Source organism: Condylura cristata, unplaced genomic scaffold (assembly GCF_000260355.1).
Source record: "Condylura cristata isolate star-nosed mole 26May11 unplaced genomic scaffold, ConCri1.0 scaffold00008, whole genome shotgun sequence".
In the NCBI taxonomy this organism is placed as follows: domain Eukaryota; kingdom Metazoa; phylum Chordata; class Mammalia; order Eulipotyphla; family Talpidae; genus Condylura; species Condylura cristata.
Window position 1 is genome coordinate 8,828,122 of NW_004567109.1, and position 16,862 is coordinate 8,844,983.

The 16,862-nt window shown below is 36.7% G+C and overlaps 1 protein-coding gene across 13 annotated transcripts in view; it reads right to left on the reverse strand.

Annotated features, from left to right (window-relative positions):
• The window catches only part of EIF4G3 (eukaryotic translation initiation factor 4 gamma, 3), a 236,988-nt gene that overhangs the window by 87,184 nt on the left and 132,942 nt on the right, over positions 1–16,862 (reverse strand). For 9 of the 13 annotated variants that reach the window (XM_012722291.1, XM_012722292.1, XM_012722290.1 and 6 more), the window contains 2 exons: positions 10,025–10,184; positions 3,519–4,364 (listed from right to left, as the gene is read on the reverse strand). In XM_012722291.1, the coding sequence (XP_012577745.1) occupies positions 3,519–4,364; positions 10,025–10,184 (1,006 nt within the window). The remainder of the gene's footprint in view (positions 1–3,518; positions 4,365–10,024; positions 10,185–16,862) is intronic. The other 4 variants (XM_012722286.1, XM_012722295.1, XM_012722293.1 and 1 more) reach the window with 2 other exon arrangements.

Here is a 16,862-nt window from a genome sequence, read left to right on the forward strand (position 1 = left end):
TAGTATGTTATTTAAATGTTAAAAGAATTTTTTTTTTTTTTTTTTTTTTTTTTTGGTAATTATTTCTAGTTTGTTATCTCTTGGCCAGGGAAAATGCTTAAATGCTTGGTATGATTTCAGTCTTCAATGAATTTGTTGTTACTTGTCTTGTAACCAATATGCTGTCAATCCTGCAGAATGTCCCAAGTGCACTTGAGAAAAATGTACATCCTACTTTTGGGGGGGTGCAGTGCCCCTAAAGATCTCTACTGTATTCTTGGAGAAGTTATGACATATTTTTTCTTTGAAAAAACAGAAAAAAAAAATTGTCATGACCCTTCTGACAACAAAATATTAGGCCCATGTGCTCCAATTCTTTGTTTGATACTATTGTATCCCTATTTATTTTCTGTCTCATTGATCTATCATTGATGAGGATGAGGTGTTGAAATTCCCTAACACAAATGAGTCTGTTCCAAATGTGTCTGTTTTCACACTTGCCAGTAGTTGCCTAATAAGTTTTGCTGCTTCTTTATTTCTGAGTATTATGTCTTCCTGAAGTATTTTTCCCATGATTGATATCGCGTCGATCTCATAATCTAATTACCATTTTACTGGAGATCTATTTTGTCTGCTTTAAGCACTGCTGTCCCTGCCTTCCTTTGTGTCCCATCTGCTTACAGGAGTGTTGTCGAGCCCTTTCCTTTGAGACTCTATCTTTAGAACTCAGGTATATCTCCTGAAAACAGCAAAAAGATGTGTTTACCCCCTAACCTAACCAGATATTCTGCATATTTTAATTGGTGAGTTCAGTCTATTTACATTTAAAGTGATTACTGACATGTACCATTTTTACCTTAATTTTGTGTTTCTATTTATTTCCTTGTTCAGTTTTTTGAGCATGTTCCTCTCATGTTTTAAATATGCGAGCCCTTGCAATATTTCTTTTGGAGATTTGGGGAGGATTTACAGGTTTTTTTTGCAGAGATCTAGTTTTCTCCCAAATATTGGAAGGAGAGCCTTGAAGAATAGAACATTCTTGGCTGTCACTTCTTATCTTAAGTTTTTCAATCATATCATTCCATTCCCTTGTTCTTGTCTATGTGTCTATGTGTTCTTAAACTATGGGAAGTTTAAATAATTCTGTATCTGACAGGAAGAGCAGATCTTCCGTATCTCTGTGCTTAGAGATATGATCTAGAAATATGATCTCTTTCTCTGGTGTAACATCCCCCTAAGGATTCAGGCGGCTATTTTTTGTGTTTTTCTATTGCCCAGCTCTTTGCCTTTCGGGCTGTGCTGCTATGAGTGGAGGTTCTGGGGTGGTCTGACCCCTACACTGGGTTAGAGGTATCCAGGTGAGTATGGGGGACACTGCTACCTGGTGGGTCTTCCCTATGGCTTTATGCCTTACTTTGGATTTTGAAGAGTGTAAGATTTAAAGGGAAATTAAAGAACTTCTAGTTCCTATAAAACCAACCCAGTTGGAAGCTAAAAAAAATGTCAAAACTAGAAGAATGCCAAAACTTCACCTTCTGACATCACCAACTTCTACCTCATTCCTACCCATGCAAAAGATAGCCATTGCAAAATATCCACTGGTTTACTGCCAAATAACTGACGGCTTTTACATAGGTGCCTGTTAAATACAGAAATTATCATAAGAATATCTACATTTAAAAAAATGTACCATGGGTTAATATCTACATTTTAACCCCAAAATGTATCTCTCCATTTATGCCTGGGCAATGCTTTGCAGAATCAGGAAACCAAGTGATAGTTTAAAGAAAGAATGAAAACCATGCGTAAGCAGAAATAAGATTTTGGTGCTGGGTCAGCTTTACCCATACTTCAGTTTTGAGATACAGCTTGTTTTCTTTAACTTGTATTCCCCATGACTGTTTCTTTCTCTCTCAGTGGTTTTGATGTTTTTAAAACATTGCCTTCAGTAAATTCTCTTATTTTTGGAACTACCACACCACTCGTTGAATGACGGTTCCATGGTGGGTAAATGAAAAGAAACACGGAAGCATCAAACAAAATTTCTCAAGCAAGAAGTACCCTTGCGGAGGGGACTGGTGTTTCACCAAAAACATTACTTTTTTAAAGGTCAATACTTTACCGAAGTTTCCTTTTACCGAAGTTTCCTATAATCATGACGGTACTATGAAAACTAATGCAATACAGACTAATGCAATACAGAAGCAGCCAAGTTCCTGTTGAGAAAACTAGTGACATACAAACATTTATGACAGATTTTTGCCGTTCCCAAATGAACTGAATGATCTGCCCTTCTGTTCTGGTTCACTACGTTAAACTAGATGGGCTACAGTTCCAAGGAGCCAGACACCTCTGGAAAAGACACATCTTCCAAGTAGGGCTAAGGTTTTTGATTTCTCAAGTTTACCTATTTAACGGACAGGTCACGTAGACAAAAAATACTGAGAATGCTGGTAACTGTTAATAAGACCTTCCTCAATGCTTATCTAGATCAAATGCTTGAGGGAGCAGTCATTTGTCAAAGTATAAAACTTAACCTGGCTGTTTTATCTATTTATATATACAAACTGGGGTAGAGGCCAGAGGTGCAGGGGTGATTAGTGGGGAGCAAAACAGGCAGAAGACAAGTACACTGATGAGAGGGTGAGACAGGAGAGGTCTGCTGCACCATGTGGGTCACCTCTGGGGCTGGAGATTGAATTCGCACTGAAGCACTGCGGCTAGCTTGCAGGGCTATGCTTTAACCCACTGCACCACCGGGGAGGGCCCAACCTGGCAGGTTTTTAGAAGGCGAATTATATAGCACAAGGGCTATGCATATTTGTTAGAAGTTATAATCTTACGAGTTACTGACTTCAGAATAATTGGTAAGGCCCAGATAACTTTTAAATTTTAAAAACTTGGTAACTGGTTCCTGTAATTCTAGGGGATGCAATATTAAAAAGAAATCATTCTGAATTGGGGTAAATACTTTGAAAATATTAATAGCAAAATGTTAAAGGAAAAATGAAATTTTTAAATGAGAAAGTGGAACGGCATGAGAAATACCTGCAAGTTAACCAGAGAAGGCACTTCTACTTTTTAGAACTAGTCACATTTGACATTCCGAATGCTATTTTCCTAACTAGAATATTAAAAAGGACTCCCATACGCATATACTTTAATACAGAGTTGACTGAGTTTTAAAATTGAGAAAACAGTATATGGGTTATAAACTATGTTCCTAACTTCAAAGCAACACAATTAACCACTGAGGAACTGACTCATATGAATCAGACACCCTCCTCCTCACAAGAAATTAATTCAAGAATCATGATATAATGACATACATTAGAGGCATTTTGCATACATGAAATTTCATTTGCACAATGGAGTAATACTTTTGCAGGTTGCCCTAAACATAGACACACTAGTGAGGAAACCAGACTGAGAATTCCAACATTCATTTGATGTTCTGGAAGCAAGGAAAGTAGTCATTTAAAAAAATAACTCAAACACTTGATTCTGTTCATATGATTATTAATGGCAGAACAGCTTACCTGGAAGAGGACTTTTTCTTGAATTCAAGTTCTGAGTTTCAACAATCTCTTCTGTTTGCCCATCTGCTTCTATCTCTGTTTTGCTCTGAATCTCTTTTGTGTCTTCATTAAGGCAAGTTCTTAAGCTCTCGTCCTCTTCTAAGACTCTCTGAACTGCTGGTGCGGTGTGCGCACCAGCAGAACTGACATTAGTGGCAGCAACTGGAACAGTAACTGGTAGGGGAGGAGGAGATACCGGAGGAGTTGGAGAAGATGGAGAAAAGGAAGAAACTGTAGATGGGGCTGTAGGAGCTGAAACACACTCCACCTTCATTTCTTCTGGAGGATTTTCCAGAATCTCCAATTCAAGAGTCAAAGGCAACACCTCCTGTTTTACTATTTCCACTATGCTCTCTGTGACGGGTAGCTTTTCACTAACTCCATTCATTTCATTAATTAAATTAGTACTAGAAGTCAGTGGAGTATCATTAGGTGCTACCTTGCAAGATGCCTTGCATATATCGTCGTCATTTTCATCTGTTGCTGAAGGATCTGATGTTTCTGTGCAGGATGTGGAACTGGGTGCAGGGACTGTATCTTCTTTTGAAGAAGAAAGTTCACATCTGTCATCTATAGGAGTGGCGAATATTGCTTGGCTACTAAGAACAGCAGAGATGGGGGAAGCAATTGTATTTCGCACAACTGGAGAAATGGTGGCCGGTGATGGAGGCAGAGGAGGCTCTGGTATGGACTCCACCGCAGGAGTCTCGGCGGACTGGCCTGCTTGTTCTTTCTTCTCTGCACTAAGGACTAGCCTAAGGACTGGGGAAGGAGATTTTAACACTGGATCTGGTTTTGGCTTCTCTTCTGTGGACAAAAAAAAAAAAGTTTTAAAAATAATTCTTCTATTACAGGTCATAGTATATTATCTTGGGTGAATTCTTTCAATTTTTTACCCTAAATCATGGGCATCACATCAGTGGCCCCCCAAAATATCAGACTTCTGTCTTCTTAGGTATACCAACTAATTTTGTCTCCAATACATATAAAGTATATTTTAGAGTAACAGAAGGAATCAACTCACCAAATGATAATGTTAAAAATACAATGGATATAAGTTTGTCAAAACTGAAGCCAAGCCATTCTTGGGATGGGAGATGGGTCTGGGGTCTTTTTTGGGCATTATTGATTTAATTGTTAAAATATATTCATTGTATCACCCTTATTTCTGTACACTATATGGTTCCCTGTGAAATTCCCACCACCAGCTCCCCCGTGCTCCATCACCGTCGTCCCTTTTGCTCTTCCCACCCCTGTCCTGGTCCTTTTCCTTCCTCCTCCCCTACAGAATGTCTCTGATCTATAGTTACCTGATGGGTGATGGGTTTTTCTTTGAGAGCCCTTTATTTTTACCATATCATGTTCCCTGTAGAAAATTTTTTACCAAAGATGTACTACAGTGGTTGGAGAGTTCAAGGGAAATAACCAAAAAATTTATTACAGACTAATATTATTCTGTTTCTACATTTTTGGGAAGTTGTTTAAATAATATGCATTATTTATATGAAAAACTGCTTGTTAACAGAAACCATTATGATGTAATTTGGTATCAATGAAATTATCAGTGAAATCAAGTTTCTAAACATGAAAATCCACTTAGAAATTGTAAACTTTCATTTTTTCAAAAGAGGAATACAAACAGTATTAAGGCATACAAATGGAAACTTATCTTCTGTCTTCAATTCTAGAAATACTCTTGAAGGCAAAAACCAAAGTTAAGGGCCTTCCCTAGTGGTGCAGTGGGTTAAAGCACAGCACTAAGAAGCTAAAGCCACTTCAGCCAAGTTCGATCCCGCCTGCCCCCGAGGTGACCCACATGGTGCGGCAGACCTCTCCTGACCCGCCCGCTGTTCCCCTCAGCAGTGTACTTCGTCTATCTGCCTGTTCGGCTCCCCTCTCTGTCTTTGGTGAAGCCTCTCACCACCCCTGCACTTCTGGCCTGTACCCCAGTTCTGTATGCATAAATAATTCTAAAAAAATAAATAACCAAAGTTAATATTTAGATCATAAGATCCAATAAAAAAGATCATAATATGTATGTCTGAAATTTCTATGTAGACAAAGAATGAGAATGAAACTAAAGGATAAATCATTAATCATAACAACGGAGCCAGAGAAATGTAAGGAATTCGAATTCATGAAAATGTCTATATTCTATAAATTCCAGGTAAACTAACATGTAATTCACCCCTGAGATGATAAAATAAAAGGAGATTTAGACTGGTATATATTGTCTGATGCTTCTTTAGCATTGGAGCAACAGATACCCATAGTTACGTTCATCACATGCACGCAAATATTTTTTAAAATACTAAGAAATAACCTAAACTAAAGGGACCTTACATTTTCTGTTATAAATCTTCACATAAGTGAAAAGAAAATATTAAAAGTAAACTGTCGTTGAGTCTACCAGAGATACTATGTTCTGCTAACCACAAAACCATTAAACTGTTAGAAGTTCTTTCCATTTCATTCAATGCAAAGGCACTACTGGCCTTCAAATTCACTTAAATTTATGGGCAATAAACCTGACCTGGACTGCCTACTATTATAGTGATGAAATAAAAATATATCAAAATAACACCCTTTAGGACCACTGAGTGATACCCAGATGAAGTTAATAAAACAACAGAGAACAATAATTCTCTAACAATCTAGTTAAGGATATGTCCTTTCAATTATTCATTTGGGGAAATAAAAGTTCTGATATTAAGGGGAAAAATCAAAGAAAAGCAGACTATAGACTGAAGTCTCTATTACTCTTGAGAAAAAAAATCTAACATTAATTAAGAAAACAGAAATTTTAAGATGTTAATTATTTTGAGAACTCCTCAATCTGAAGAAAATCCTTAAATTCATTCACTGGAGTTGTAATACAAGAACCTGAAATGTGGCCTTCCCTGTGGCCTAGGGGTTAAGTCTCAGTGCGACCACAGCAGTGGCCTAACACTCTGGCCTGAGTTCAATCCCCTGCTGAGAGGTGATATACATAGTGCAGCAAATCTCTCCTGTTTTGCCTGAGGCTCCGGTTAGCAGTATATTTCAGTGGATCCATCTGTTCTGCTCTCTACTCTGTCTCTGAAATCCTTTCACCCCTTACCTCTGGCCTACACTCCAGTTCTTCTATGCAAAAAAAATAAGTAAGCAACAGTATAATAAACCTACTAAGTGATAATAATTCTATTTCTAAAAATTTTTACCATAAAAACTACAATTTGCTATTGAGTATGATATATCTTGATATTTTCATATCTTCATATAACTATATCTTGATAGCTGAAAACTCATATACTGTATGTAAAATGTTCATAATATTTGGCCATCCATAGGAATTTGTGGGAATTCAACCTTTATGAATTTTTTTTCTAAGGTAATAACCATGCAAAAGTGAACACAAAGACAGAGGACAGATATATTTTAAGGCAACAGTGTAATAGCCCCCCCCCAAAAGAAATTGGAGTGAGTGTGGAAGAACAGAGTAAATATCTAACAATGAGGGCGTTATTAAAGAAATGATGCCCTAGACATAAAATGACATATTACACAATCATTTAAAATAGGCTTTTAAGAATTGGGGCTAGCAGAGGCTACTGATAAGAGGTCAAGAGAAAAGTAGGGAGAGGACCCAACAGACTGTGGTAGAGGATTATGGGAACTTTGATGGTAGGCATTATCATAACATACATTTGAAGAGGTGTGAACCTATACCCTTGTCATATCAGTATAGTAAGTCAATATTATCTCAAAAAAAGATTCTTTTGAAAAGGCTTTTAAGTGAGCATTTGACAAGGGAAGTTTTTTATAATAAAAGATGTGTCTCTTGAAAAACAGGTACAAATTATGTTAAACATTAACCCAACTTGGTAATTAAAACTGAAAGTTAACATAGCATATATGCACATCTGGAATTACATACAGCTTATGAACACTGGTTCTGGATAATGAAGAGACATGTTTTCATTTTACCTATCTATAATTTCTGTAACAAATGCCGTATTTCTGAGAAACAGAAACCTGCCTCCTTTTATTCCAGTCTGGCAGTAGAATCAACTACCTAGACAGGTGCCCTTTGGTTGTCATGATCCTACATGACTTCAAGGTAGCTAATTTCATTGGCAGAGACCAGAAAGGTCAAAAGCCTTCTGATACCTGGGGCTCAGTCTCACTTGACAGAGAATAGTAGTGTCCTAAATGTCTGAATCACCCTAACTGCGCTACACTGATGTAACTGGTTGAATTACAACTGAATATCATTCACTGAATACCTAACTATGTCAAATGATTTCAAAAGGCATTAAGGTAAGACTAGGACACAAATAACTTCTCTCTGTATTTAATATCCCAAACTATACCCTCAAAATACTGCACTGAATGACCTTCCCTAACAACATTAATAAGCATTTAAGCTATCTATACACCATTAAAATTAACGGAAGATTTTAATGCACCTAGCAGTTAGTCTCTCTATAAGCCAACTAAGGTCTTCCTTTTGTCTTTATAAAGTAACAAACAGCAAATGGCATATTTGTCTGGAAATCTGGTCTTCATGTAACCATTTCAGCTAGTCACATCAAAAACTGAGAAAATAGGAAGCTGAATGGTAACATTTACAAAGCATTTATTATATATCAGGAATTGGGTCAAATAATATATATAGTCCTTCAATTCGTAAAACTACCACTGAGATAGAAACTGTTATGTTCCTATTACACAAGGGGGAAATGGAAGGCTTTTGAGGTTAAGTCAGAGACCCAAGGTCATACAACTAGCAAGTGTTGGAAATGACTTCCAGCCCCATGTTCTTACAATTGAAAGAAAACTAATAGGTTCATGGAAATAAAAGTATTTAGGTGGCTCAAGCAGGTGGAGATTCTGGGGCTAAACTGAAATTCTGTTAACCATGCAAACTCTCAGTAATAACATTCCCTAAGAGAGAAAAAAACAATCTGAATGTAGACCACAATGTTGTTTCTGGGGGTAGTAAGGACTTTCTGAAAACAGAGCATCTGCATTCTACTTTAATTTCAAAAGGAAACTACAGTAAAGAAACATTTTTAATTTCAAAGCTGTAAAAAAAATCTCTAAAAATGGTGAGTCCACCCTGTTACCCGAATTATATACATTTAGTTAAAAAAAAAAAAAGACACCTACTTGGAAAACTATTCTATAAATTGGTAAGCTACAGTAGAATCAGAAAATAGTAACTGAGTTTTCTAGAGGAAAACTGGTACTAAGAGCAAGACAATAGTCCCAAAAGGTTACTTATATATATGCACTATAAAACGCAAGTTTTTCATCAAGTTAATCTAAAACATTTTCCAATCCATCCATATATCTTTATCATACACCAATCTAAACTGCTGTGCTTACTATTCAAATTTTCACTCATCATAAAAAAATGCAGAGATCTAGAATTCAGCATTCTCCTGTTTAAAAATGAAGACCTAAATATGACAAAAATACAGGTTACCTTATGACAAAAATACAGGTTACCTGATGTCTACATATCTTAACAGGTTAGTACTATTATCATTAAACATGCATTCTCTGTATCATGCCTCACACAGAGGATATGTTTAAAGGTCTCTTTACATGTGAAGTATGCAATATGTTTCCTAACAGCCAGCTATAGTAGTATTAAGGGAGTTGGAGGAATGAGTAATTCAAGAAAACAGAAAACAAGTATGATTTCCACTCAAAGTGACGCCAGAGAATAAAAACATGCTCAAAATCACTTGTTTCTCCCTGTTATGTAGTGAGAATTATCTCCCAGTTTTAGCCAAACTCAATCCAAGTCCAATTAGGCAGTAAAGAGAGACTATGGCATTATACTTTCTAGGAGCTTTCCCTTAACATTTTCTTCTATTTATAATCCAGAAGTCAATGTGTGGGCTAATTTCAACAAACATTTGGTACTTCCTGTTAAAGGCAAATAGGAATAGAGACCTACTCCTTTTTCAATTTATCAAGCACTTCTTATGTACCAGGCATATCATACAACCACCTCGTGCAGTAAATCTTTTTAATTCCAGTCTGTAAATGAAGAAACCGAGATACCCAATGTGTGACTCAGTCAAGCTGGTGCATCATGGAGCCAGGATTTGGACCCTACACTATCTCTATCTGAGGCTACAGAGCACAAACTTGCAAGAAGAAATATGCTATGTTTTTAAAAATAGCAAGATACATATGAATATGTTGAATATACAAATAAAACTGCTTTGATCTTGCAAAACACTATATATTCCAATTTATTCCCTCCTAAAAAACAGTTTCAGACAGGTAAGCTTTTATCTATAAATATATATTGACAGAATTAATAAGACACAGAAACATGATTTTTCCATCTCAAAGCTTTGCTTAAAGAATATCTAAATAATCCTCAATGTCTTACTCTCACTCTTAAATGCTGAGGGTGATGTAATAAATTAAAAGACTAAGATATGAGGGAGGAAACAGACACAAACCTTGCTTCTGGTCGCTAGCTGCAGTGACTGGGGTGCTGGCGGCAAGATGAGCGCTCTCCACAGTCCCATAAGCCACAGGGCTGTGCTCGGGGACCTGGCTGGGCAGCTGCTGGGATTTGAAGTACAAAAAAGGGTGATAATGAGCGTGCGAACATAAAAACTAGCAACATGGAACCCAAGCAGTAGGGAAGATAGAGTGGGGCAAGAGATCACAAATCAAAAAAAAAAAAAAAAAGGAAACCAAGGAAAAATAGATAGGCCAATTTAATAAATTGAAAAGTTCATGGGAAAACAGGGAAGGAAAGAGGCAGCAGGAAAGAGGAAGGAAAACAGATGATTACTATTAACCACAGCAAGAGAAGATAGCACAACAATCAGTACAATGCATTGCTAGTGTTCCTTCTAAGGCAAACAGGCTTGCAACTTAAAGTAAGTATCACATCTGAGAGGAAACTTAATAACCTTCCAAAGGGATTTGGTCAATTTATAAACTACCCAGCAAAACAGATTGTCTGCACAAAGCAGAACAAACAAAATGAAGGGTTTGAAAAACAGTACTGATTCAAGAAGACAATACTGAAAGGTGGTTGCTATCATTTGTTCATATAACACTTGTTAAGTATCTAAAGGTACTTCCAACTTAGAACATCTTTAGATTGTGGGTCAAGCATGGTATCTTTCCTGAGTCAGAAATCTGAGTCTGACTTTTCAGAGCTAAGAGGAAACTCTTATATCTTCACTCAGTTAGTATACTGTAATCAGAAATGTTTGTCAAAATCCTAGCAGAACAGGTTGAAAAATTAGTTATTGTTCAAGTTAGAGGGAGTAAGAATTACACAAGAAAGGACAAGAACAGGCACTGTACATGACAGCCCAGGTAAATGTTTGCTATGGATCTGAGGGTTACAAAGAAGTCACAAATCAAAGCAGTGTATCTGTATCTCCTCGGAAATCTAAGGTTAATTTTTGGATAGCAACAATTTCCTAAAATGAGCTCTAAGAGCAAAACACTGCAGAACTGTGTTTTTTTGTTTGTTTGTTTTTTTAAGGAATGGGGAACTAAGGTGGATGATTTGGAATGGGCGGGACAATTTAAAGTTTAGCAGTTACTAAATATTTTGAAGTTAGCAGGCCCCACAAAGAGTGAAATTATAAAATAAAGTATAGACATCATTTATTTTAAGTCACTGAAGTAACAGTGCTTTCAGAATATACACACAATTTATACTTTACATATAGTCTAGAACAAATGGTAGGAGTGGGAAATGCTGTTTCACCTATTCGTTAGATCATGAAAATGCTCATGCTCCACAACTAATTTCAAATAAAATTAAGCTTTTGCTACACATGTGAAAATTGAAGAATGAATGCTTTCATTTTGAATCATTGCCAATTAAATTACCAGGAAGGGCATAACTCTATTCTGAATCCTTAATTCCAACAGGAAAAAAAGGATATAGCTTAAAGTTTAAAAAAAAAAAAAGCTGTAAGTAAAAATAATGACAGTTTAATTACATGCTGAAAAATAATTCCAGAAAAAAGGAATGATTCTCTGTTGTTGAGCTAATTAAACACTTATCTATTCACTCCACTTAAGAAAGATCTGTATATCATGTCATCTAACCTCAAAAGAAGAAAATACTAACTACTCCTAGTGCCTGGTGAATTAATAATAACAACAAAAAGGATAATGGTTAAAAGTAGATCATCAAAATAATATTTAAGAAAAGTGAGGTGTTAAAGACAACCAAGGGCTACTGATACCTACTAACCTGTATAGATGCAAGAGTTCTAACATCTAAGATTAAAATACTTTCCAATCACATTAAAGAGATGATCACACAGACTTTTCAAATTAACAAAGCCCTATGAAGATCTTATGTATAAAGATTCATAAAAAAGTAGTAAGATAACATGAATAAATCTTAATTCCAAATGCAATATCCAGTACAATAGCTAGCTAGCCACAAAATGCTGGTGATGTACTACTTCTCAGATTCTTTAGCTGGAAAATGAAAAAGAAATAATAGTCCCTTTCAGCTTTTTAATATCACGAAGGCCTCTATATAGAGGTAACAACATACTAACAAACAATATAATTCAAAAACTTACTCTTGCTTTAGGTTAATTTTAATTTAGGGTAATCATCTTGAATGTTAGCTTAGCCTCTAATTTCATCTCTTTTCCCTAATGAAACAGCTCAGCCATGAACAGTCTACTATAAGAGTTCCTTATCTTTTCAAAGCATGATTACATGATCTGTAAGTCAGAAAAATCAGGAAACACACTGAATACTGTCATTAAAAAATACCATATCCCATAATATATGTATTTTGAACATTAAAATGAAAATCATGGTTAGTAACAGAAGTTAGGCATATGTTCTACATTGCTAAAACTACAGAATTTCAAAGTCAATACAGTTCAGTAATTTTCATTATTAAAAGGAGTGAAAATTTATTAAAACCATTGTGATAGGGCAACAGTAGCAAAATATAAAATATTCCAACAAAGATGTTCAGGAATCAAACTATCAAGGCCAGGGCATTTCCACACTGTTGGAATAGTTCATAATTTAAGTCAATATGAAATTCTCTCACCCCAAATTTTGCAAACTGAATGCTCTGATTGGCCAAAGGGGGTAAAAAAATTACATTTCACACCTTACAAAAGGTAACTTAAAGTATTGCAAGGCATCAGAAATGTGACTGAATGCAAGAAAATGAATTAAATTTGAAACCCTAGCCTCAAAAGATAAATTTAGGATCAAAAACTGAAGGAGTACATCTTTAAACTTACAGTATTTACCAATACGTATAAAGGGTACTGGCATGCAATTTGGAACTGTCCCTAAAATAATTCTTGGCTCTACTTAGAATCCCTTTCTTCACAGAGCCCAACTATTTCTGCCTGGAAAGTGGGCGACTTCCTTTATTATATTATCTATTACAAGATGCTTAAAGAGGTAGTCAGCAAACTATGACCATGTGGCCACATACTGGTTTTGCACTGTCTGTGTGCTAAGAAATTCTTATTTAGGTTTTTAAATATCTGAAGAAAAGGAAGTAAAAATGTTTCTCGACACATGAAAATTAAATAAAGCACAAATTTTAGTATCCTTAAATTAGGTTTTATCGGGACAGCCAAGTCCATTCATTTACACATTGTCAGTGGTACTTTCATTGCTACTACAGCAGTGAAAAATGGCAAGGGAGATCATGAGGCCAACTCGAAAAAGACTCATTATTTTGTCATGGAAGGAGGTATTTCTGACCCCTACACTGTAAGCCATTGAGAAAGAGCCAGAGACTCCAAACAGTTACACAGATATTAATAAATAGAAAGGAACGTATCTTTAGCAAATGGTGTTAAGAAAACTGGATACCACAGGCAAAAAAAAAAAAAAAAAATGTATTATACCACTCTCTCACACCATACTCAAAAAGTAGTTAAAATGGATTAGAAACTTAAAAAAAAAAAAAAAAAAAATGTATTATACCACTCTCTCACACCATACTCAAAAAGTAGTTAAAATGGATTAGAAACTTAGATGTAAGAACTAAAACAATAAACATTTTTAAAAGCATAGGGAATCAATCACTCTATAACATTGTTTGCAGGGACTAAACTCCAACAGCAAGGAAAATAAAAACAAAAGGAAACAACTTTTTACACCACACAACTAACAAGTTGCTAATATCAAAGATCTACAAAGCGGAGATATAGTCAACAGATACATGAAAAATGTTCGACATCACTGATCAGGGAAATGCAAATCCAAACACAGTGAGATACCACCTCACCTCTGTGAGAACGGCATGGATGTATGGATGTTTGTGTGTGTATGCTGATATATAAAAATCAGGCAAAGGAGTGGAGAAAAAGGGGACTCCTACAATGGTGGCAGGAATAAAGACTGTAGCAAGCCCACAGGGAAGACAAAAATGAAAGTTCCTCAAAATATTAAAAATAAATATTCCATATAATCCAGCAATTCTAGTCCTCCACATTTATTCAGAAAATGCAAAAACACTAATTTTAAGGTATATATATATATATATATATATGCATCCCTTTGTTCACAGCAGCACTATCTACAATAGCCAAATTATGGAAATAACCTAAGTGTCTAATAACAAGTGACTGGATAAAGAAGATGTGGTAACATAATCCATACAAAATGAAATACTACTCAGCTATAAAAAGATAAAACCTTTGTCATATGCAACAATAAGGATGAACTGGAGGACAGTCATGCTAATTTTGGCTAAATAAGCCAGAAACACAAAGACAAACATTAGATGATTTCACATATATGTGGGATACAAAAAGTCAAAATGAAAAACAGGTGAAATTACGCCAAAACAACCTAGAAATGTGACTATAGAGTTGAGGCTACAAATGGAGGGTTGTGCAGAGTGGAATACAAGTGGGGGAAGGGACTCGATGGTCTATGGTGGATGATTATGGGTACAATGTGGTGATACATGTCTTAAAAGGTATTTAACCTTTTCTTCTAAACACTGTTCTCCTAAACACTGATGTTAACCAATATTATATTACTGGGGAAAAAAAAAAAGTTACCAGGGCAAATAAATAAGTAAAAAATGTATGTGCAACAGAGAACCTCCTTATTAAAGGCAAAGTTTGCTAAGGTGTTCAGGAATGGTGTGGAAAACCGATATATTCAAGATAAAAGCTGTCACACTAAAGTAGGAGACCCAACATGACTAATAAATCCAATGGTGGGGGCAGAGGGATGAAGAAATACTAATTAAGGAAAATGTGGCTGAGGGCCTCCCTGGTGCCTCAGGGGTTAAAGCACAGTACTGTGAAGAATCCACAGCCACTGAAGTTCAATCTCCAGCCAGCAGGTGACCCACATGGCACAGCAGACCTAGCTTGTATTCCTGTTGCTGCCCTCAGTAGTGTACTTCACCAGTCTGCCTGTTGTGCTCCCCAATCTGTATCTGATGAATCTGCTTCCCTGCCCCCCCAGCCCCCTGCATGCATGCATGCGAGCATGCATAGATAGATAAAATAAAATTTAAAAAACGGAAGCTCAAAACTGTACAACAGATTTTCCCAAGATTAATTCAACTAAAGTTACAAAATTAAGTGGTGAACTGGGGGTCCTCCCAGGTAGGTTAAAGCAGAGCACTATGAAGCTATCTGCAGCTGCTACAGCATGAGTTCAATGCCCCAACAGGGAGCTGACCCACATAGCACAGCAGACCTCTCCTGGCCTGACTGCTGCTCCCCTCAGCAGTGAATTTCAGTATATTAGTATATCTGCCTGTCCTGCTCCCCACTTCTCTCCGGTGAACTGTCTCACTCCTGCACCTCTGGCCAGTACCCCAGTTCTTGTAAGCATAAATAAGTACACCTTAAAAAAAAAAAAAGTGGTTATAGTACAACCACTATGGAAAACTGTTTGGAGGTTTCTCAAACTGCTAAATATGGAGCTTCCATAGGACCCAGCAAATCCCACTCCTAGGTCTCTACCCAAGACACAAAAACACTGATTCAAAAAGACACCTGCACTCCCATGTTTATTGCTGCTTTATTTACAATTGCAAAGACATGGAAACAACCCAAATGCCCAAAAGTAGATGACTGGATTAAAAAGATGTGGTACATATACACAATGGAATATTACTCAGCAACCAAAAAAAAAATGCCTTTTTTGCAGCAACATGGATGGAGCTGGAAAAGATCATGCTTAGTGAAATAAGCCAGAAAGAAAAGGAAAAACGATCGGTTCACTCATTGCAAGAGTATAAAGGGCCAGGCAAGAAAATAATAATAATGAACAACTATATACCAGAGACATTTTATGGGAGTGGAGTGGGGAATGGGATCAAAAACACTTGGAGGAGGGAAGTGCATTGGACTATGGAGATGACACAAGGGTGATTTGGTGATGGGAAGCCCATGAGGATTACAACTGAGATGGAAAAGGCACAAAATGGTGTAAAAATAAACTTTAAAAAAAAAGAAAAGTAGTTAAATGGGACTTGAAAACCAAGTATGTCTGATTCTACACCTAAGCTTTAAAACTCTCCCCTGTACTATCTCACCTATACCTTCATGAGTAGGTTTTGGTGATCCAAGTTATTTGAGTCTGTGCTTCAACTCTGTTGTACCACTTGGTATCTCTCTGTACTTTCATAACTCTTTCTATGAATTTCACAGGAGGACTAGTTATATATTAGTGTCTTCTGTCCCCTTAAGGAAACTGGGATGACTTCAATCATAGGAAAAGGCTTTACTATTCACAACACATGCATTTTGTCTGGCTCAAAACAGGTACTCCATGTTCCAGATCTAGCTAATGTTTTAGCTCTAACCAGAATTTTTTTTTTTTATTTGTGCATACAGAACTGGGGTACAGGCCAGAGGCTCAGGGGCGGTGAGAGGCTTCACCAGAGACAAGAGTGGGGAACAGAACAGGCAGATCGACGAAGTACACTGCTGAGGGGAGCAGCGGGCGGGTCAGGAGAGGTCTGCCACACCATGTGGTCACCTCCGGAGCAGGCGGGAATTGAACTCATGCAGAAGCGGCTTCAGATTCTCAGTGCTGTGCTTTAACCCGCTGCACCACCAGGGAGGGCCCTCTAACCAGAATTTGACCGAAGTTTCAAACTAGCAGCCTTTAGGCCAAACCTAATAGGCTATCTTTGGCTGCTGGCATAGGGTTAATAGAATTAGTTGCCAACGTTAAAACTTGCATATTTTTTACATAAGTAGAGAATTTTATTATGGCTTCCCCTGAAACACAGGGTCAATATTTTCACATAAAAAAAAATCAAGTAATGAGACAGTAAAGATGGTTTCC